This window comes from Botryllus schlosseri, chromosome 8 (assembly GCF_051294905.1).
Source record: "Botryllus schlosseri isolate E-star chromosome 8, Bs_hap1, whole genome shotgun sequence".
NCBI lineage: Eukaryota > Metazoa > Chordata > Ascidiacea > Stolidobranchia > Styelidae > Botryllus > Botryllus schlosseri.
The window spans coordinates 22291422-22298224 of NC_137243.1; the positions used below are offsets into that span (position 1 = coordinate 22291422).

General features: G+C 38.6%; 1 protein-coding gene across 1 annotated transcript; it reads right to left on the reverse strand.

Moving 5' to 3' along the window:
- Positions 1 to 941: 941 nt before the first annotated feature.
- Positions 942 to 6250, reverse strand: LOC145444499 (uncharacterized). The gene is made up of 6 exons (XM_080322492.1): positions 5701 to 6250; positions 3865 to 4001; positions 1983 to 2056; positions 1854 to 1922; positions 1646 to 1726; positions 942 to 1150 (listed from the first exon to the last, which is right to left on the reverse strand). Exons 1-6 carry the CDS (start codon positions 5845 to 5847, stop codon positions 1023 to 1025), a joined length of 636 nt encoding a protein of 211 aa, XP_080178618.1. The 5' UTR covers positions 5848 to 6250; the 3' UTR covers positions 942 to 1022.
- Positions 6251 to 6803: the final 553 nt, after the last annotated feature.

The window sequence follows — 6803 nt, forward strand, 5'->3', positions numbered from 1 at the left end:
TTGAGTCGAGCTGTAGTCACTTCGCCTGTTAGTTGAAACATGTGTATAATTATTATTTCTGTTTATGCTTGTATTAGGTCAGTGGTTCTCAAACTGGGGTGGGGGTCGTGACAGCATCTGAAGGGGGCGCGAATTCACATTTAAGTCGCGATTTACCTGTTTACTCTGTTTATTTTCAAATTTCATATTTAATAACTATCTCATCAATACCCATAACCTTTACGGCCACCAAACTATCCACTGGGATGGCTAGAATTCTGATTTATCTCTTTAATATTTTATGATATCACGATAAGGGTGGCACGGAATTTTTCACTACCAAAAAGGGAGGCATGCTTAAAAAAGTTTGAGATCCACTGTATTAGATTGAGAACGCCGAGTGAACAAAGCCGTAGAACTCTACGCGGGATCTACTGGTGATCGTCGTGATATGTTACCCAAAGAGCCCTAGTATATATTCTGGGCAAGGCCACTTTTAATATGGCGGGAAATTAAAAATGTAGATTCAGCATTCGGCGTGGAATGAATCGATGAAATTGTGACGTCACTAAGGGCTGCATTAAATTGATAAACCCACAAAAGACCCCCAAAAAGTAAGTGAAGAATAAAAGCAAATATGCCTCAGGTGGATAAACTGATAACACATTACACATAGTGGTATAGTTGACACTGGTTCCTTGCTATCAAATCGTTCATTTTCGAATGATCTACTTTTTCTAGCTACACTCTCTTTCACTCTCCAGCTGGGTTTGTCTTGAATAAGTGCAAAAGGAAATAGAAAGTCGCGCGTGACGTTGTTACCCATTCCGTTTTGGGGCCTTTTTCAGAATTATATATATCTATATCGGGCGAATATTTGATAAATCATCCACTCAGCGAGCTTGTAAACAATAGACTTTTGAAAGAAAGGGTGAGCGGTCCTTGTCAGACTGAGACGGTGATAACAGGCAGTTTTTATTATGCAGGAATCTCAATCAACTGACAATATGCAATGTGCAATGCAATGTGGATAAAGTTCATTTTCACATATTTTCACATTTCCCGAGTTGCAACGGTGCAGATATGCCGTACTTCATAAGGTCGTTGTGGATGTAGACGATCGAGTCTGGAGTCAGCACTTTAGTTTTTGTGAATATCCACACTTTCCAAGCTGGAAAAGTAATAAGGTATTATAGCGATAACGATAAAAGATATATATGAGTGAGATGGACCATATATGAAACTTGCGCTCGTTAAATTACATGGACATGAACAAATAAGTCTATATTAGTGTGATCAGATATTTCTTAGTAACTTTGATCAATATGAATCTGTGTTGATGCGATATTTTTTACACTATATTTACGGTGTATCTTATAATTGACCTCCATACGACAAGTGACCAAATATTCAGTAGAGTGGCAGACAATTGGCCAATGCACCACTTCCGTGCTAATTTCACGTAGACCCTATATCATTATCCCTGATGTTAGCATGCAATACAGGCATAAAACGGAAGAAAGAAAATATAACGTGTACGCAACGGAATCATCGAAAATTAATATCAACTGTTGTGAAATCTGGGATAAGAATAAGCGTTTATTTCGATCCAAATATATAATAGCAGTAAATAATTTAGTCGAGAAATGAACGTCTAAAAGGTTACTTCCGTCGCTGCACCAAACGTCGGCCTGGTAATGTTCGAAGTCACCTATGGAAGAGGTGATAGCCATCTCCACATCTTTGGCTGAAAATAGAATGTCACATGCGTAACTTCAGAATGTCATATAATGTATCGGATATCAGGCGAATTAAAACATCATTATCAATTAATCATTTTTCATCAATCAAAAATATCAATCGTATAACGGTACCTCCAGCAGCGACTTTCGTGTTTCTTTGGCTATATGATGGTCCCCCTTTCAGAGCAATGTCTTCATTCGCTGGAAAAGTATAACGTTTATGCATCAGAGCGCACTATCATATCGGTTTGTAATCATTACCTTCAATCCTTGCCTGCTGAACATAACCATCTTTCGTGTATTTCGCGTGAATATTAAATTTCACACGTGAGCCACTGAAACAAAATAACTTTAACACCTGATGAAGGAGCGGCGCTCCGAAAGCTCGTGTAATAAATATAATTATTACTTTGTAAGTGGACGTTAAATAAGGCGTGAAAGCAACCAAGATCTTATTATTATCTCTATATCGTCTGCTATCGGTTCAACGAATTATTAAAATAACTTTAGAAATACATCAACGTACCTATAAGATATACATTAATGAGTGAGTGTAATGTTAATATCCGACACAGACGACCAGGGCATAAAGGTGCACCCCATGAGATACGGTGTCGATTGATAGCAAAAGTAGGGGAGATGTGGTACCGGTGGATCAAAAATTGGAAAATGATCGCTGGCCCCAAAATGTTCAACCGAAAACAGCAGGTCTTTTGCTGGCTCAGCACTTTGATACAAGCTCTACCTATCGCGCACATATACATGAATATCCGTCTTTTCAAAAAATATTTATGGACGTTCAAAATTTGTTGCTCGAACGTGTCATCGGTCCCCACCCGGTGGGTCCAATGGCACACGACCCGGGGACATATGACACATATCCCCCAAATACCTCAGATGTGACAACTTTTCTTGCTCAGTATTATAATCTAAGCTACAGTAAGCCAAAGAAGAATGTTTGATCGCAACCGTCAAGAAATAGAATGAATATTAACTCAAATGTTGTCATAAAATCACGTTTCGATTTAGGCTCGAACTTATAAATTTGAGGGTACATACATATTGCCCGAAAATCGACAGTGTGACTTCCAAACACCTCGTTACAGCGATAAAACATCATATGCAATTATTACATAAAGATTTTCTGTACGTAGGCATGTTTCATTTGTTTTATGATTAGTATGCTTGATTATTTTGCTTGATTTGGCTATTGTATCATCGGTCCCCACCTTACGAATTTTATACATGAATCGAAAAAAATTCCACTCAAGAAAAGTACTGAAAAAATTAATAGGTGCCATTATATAGCCTGATACAAGCCCTGCACTTCACAATAAAAAATGATTGCTGGTTTGTTCGCGTTGAAGGTTACAAAGAAAAATGTATATGTCGATATAAATTTACTTTACACCCCCCAAAACAAAAAACATCTGTGAGAGACCCCATAGCTCGCGCACGTCGAATTTTTTGTATGTGAGCAAAGATTTTGCTAGCAAGCAATTATAGACAAGTTCACGGAGTGTAATCATGGAATTATCATAGAGAATTTTCAAAGTATTTTCGATCCCAGTGATCCATCGGTACCACATCTCCCCTACAATGAATGTCGTCAGATTAGGATCAAAAACAGCGCAATGGGCATATTATGCCTGACTTGGAAAAAGATGAAACTGACTATAGATGAGAATACTACTGACCCTAACCATCAAATTGCAAATGTTGATTCTGAGACTAGTACATGCTCCTACACCGACCTATTTAAACGGGTTGCAAGTCGTTTTCACTGTGTGCCACAGCCATTGAGCTCGTGTTGCAGTCCATTGAGAGTAACCCATATGCGGATGTGAGAGATAATCATCATGTTCACTCCCTCTCGTTCTCTCTCTCTCTCTCTCTCTTTCTCGTTCGCTCTTTCGTTCGCTCTCTCTCTCTCTCTCGCTCTCTCTCTGTTTAACTCCTAGCAAGAAGGTGTATTGCATTTGAATTCGCATTGAAATAACGCACGTTACGCACCTCCTTAACAAGTAGACCTACAGCCTATTGGTATAATCGCAACATTTCCTTGCATAATCTATAGGATTGTGGTATTCATAAAGTCCATCACCATTCTACATAGATTGATATATCCCAGGAATTCACTTACTCTTCATAGTAGTATTCCGCCGGCACCATTAAGCCTCCGCTTTTTCGAGTAGCATCTGTATACGAGAGGGACATGCAGGCATGCTGCGAATTCGTTACGTCTACCGACTTCAGTGTCTCGTACCAAGTGCCGCGTAACTGATGAGTGAACGAATGTTAAACGTAAATTGAAAATATCGATAGAGAGTGGACAGGCTAATTGCGACATTGGCACGACTCGGATCGTGAAATGATTCATATGTGGCCTTGCATATTCTTGATATTATGTTAAGCTTCAGGTTACGCCTTGAACATGCATTCAGGATTTGAGGACACGATCTTTGTACGGATTTGAATCTGGTGTAAATTTAATATTAGTTTGAAGCTATGGATTATAAGTTGGACTGATGGACATAGCTTTATAATTTAAATTTGCACGGAAGTTTTGAACAAATATGAGCCAGACATGGATATGAACACTATACGGATACAGAATTAATTTTTGAATATGATATATAGAGCAGAGGTCTCAAACACGTGGCCTGCGGGCCGCATGCAGCCAGCGAGAGCATTTTGTGCGGCCCGCGACGGCATTTTTAAATTTCAAGTATTCAATAATATATTCAAGTGCCATGTATCTTTTTAGATATAAGAACAAAAAGTTCACCTTACGACTACTCTATTAATCACTGTAATCTAAGCAAACTTCACCATCACATCACCTTTACAAGCCGGAGCCGGATCGGAGCCGGACCAGAGAATTGAAAAACCGGATCGGAGTCGGACCAGAGAATTTGTCGATCCGCTCCGCACTAGTTCTTAACCAAGGTCCGTAGACCCCATCGGGGCACGATGCACCACATCAGGGTGCACGAGATGCATTGCGGAATTATGCCTATATGCTCTGGAATATTTTCTTGGCCAATTTATTCAACTGGAAAATAGTCTTCGCGCAACGCGCGATCTTATGTGAATGGGCTTTCTGATTGTAATATAGGTACCATCAAAACCTGTGTTGTACAGGGGTACGAGAAATCTTATTGTAAGCACAAGCGGTATGATCGCTAAAAAGCTGTAGAAGAAGTGTAATGACTATGGCTCAATAATGATTATATTTAAGTTGTTATTGATATGTTCCAATAATAATCGAAGGCAAAATCGAACGCTGATTTAATTAGACTTTGGCAATGACAGTGACAATAGCCGATACTTATCACGATTATATCAAAACCAGGATTAGGCTACACCGCTCAAATGCTCAGATATCAGATCAATCTTCAGTAGATTTGGAAATATTCTACATAAAATTGTGGCATTTAAAAGGTCCACTAGATGCAATATTATAACCCGAGAGTTTTACGATGTCATGATGCATCCTCTCGTATGATGTCTATAGCTCATCAATCAAACAAATTATGCCCAGCACAAAAACAATTTTGGTCAAAAATTTGAAAATGTGATTTTTTTTCGTGTCAATCGTGAATAATACAATAGTCAAATAAATTTCCACGATGTTTGTGGAATGCCTGTCTGCAATGTCCCGTCTAATAAGGCCTTCTTGAGAATTATACATAGAATATCACTATTACTGATGCTGCGGCCCGCTGTGTCATCAAAAACTAGGAAATTGGCCCGCGAGCTCATTTGAGTTTGAGACCTCTGATATAGAGTCTAGAAAAAATAGTTTAGAAGAAATACTCAACCACTCGTAAGAACTCCTACAATCCAGTATTATATAGAATATACATCAATTTCATACATCTGAATTCAATCACTAAAATGTTTACTTTTTATTCTAAGATAATTGGTCGCGATCTACGGTTATAAAAATCACTCCATAAATAGTCAACAGGCTTACCTGACTCCAGACGGGGCGATAATTCGGTTTGGGAAGCGGTGCTTCGGAGTTACAAGCAGTGCTCGAGACGGCTCGGCTGCCGGAAACAAACAAAATAATGAACAAGAAAGGCATTCTGTACCTATTGAGAACTGAAGAGGAATTCATAGCGTCAAAGTCGTTATTTGTCTGCACTCTGCAGCCCTTTCGATTACTTTGTCGCAAAGAATTTCAATGTTCATCGTCTTTGTCAAAGTCAACAAATGTACCCTCCCCAAATTTATAATAACAAATAAATTTGAAGAACTTCTTGGAGGTATATATAGACCTTCAATTTCTATTGAATTGTATATTCCATTAAACGGATATAGTCGTAATAAGAATAGTCTTTACGTGACTTGGGCTAATTATCACTTTATCCGAGCACTCCGCCATAGACCCCAACGCAAATACTAAAAAAAGGAAAATATTGACCTCAAACATTGTCGTATACTCGTATGTCGGTTCGATGATTTCGGTTACCAAGCGCAATTGCGGTTCCTTTAAATCCGCCTCCGACATCGAAGACGATGACAGCCTTCTACTAATATATGCCCATTATAAGACACTCTGGTGGTTTTGCTGTGCCATAAATGCAGGACAAACCATGATTGATATAGGATGACAGATTTGGTAGAAACGATCACATTCTTTATAGATTTCGTTTACTCAACAGAAAAAGTCTATATCATTTTACCGATTGCTTTTCACCACTATTCCACTGACCGATATAACATTAGTATCGAGACAGTGTCTAACATAAACTCTAACTCTCTAACATATTATCGCTGAGGAGTTGTCCTAATGAAAACTTGCTTTACGGGTCACACTGTGGGACGTACAGTTTTGACACCACACCAAAATATATGTTAATCAATCGGACAGTAATGATGTTCGCAACTTAGCAATCAATCCTATCTGACTTCCTTGCTTCTACTGGACCAAACAGTAGTCTGGGTGTTATATATATATTACGCTACTGCTGATCTCGATGTTGACACAACAGGAAGTAAGATACTACATAACCATGTTTCAGAATCGCTGGTAAATTGAACATATGTTTAGAATTGTATTATATACATATA

Bases quoted from the DNA above. Each gene is read 5' to 3' on its own strand.
- LOC145444499 (XM_080322492.1), bottom strand. From the start codon at position 5,847: ATGAATTCCTCTTCAGTTCTCAATAGGTACAGAATGCCTTTCTTGTTC. The intron at 1,727-1,853 runs GTACCGTTATAC...TTCTATTTTCAG, and splicing joins CACGAAAGTCGCTGCTGGAG to CCAAAGATGTGGAGATGGCT. The intron at 1,151-1,645 runs GTAACCTTTTAG...TTACTTTTCCAG, and splicing joins CGTTTGGTGCAGCGACGGAA to CTTGGAAAGTGTGGATATTC.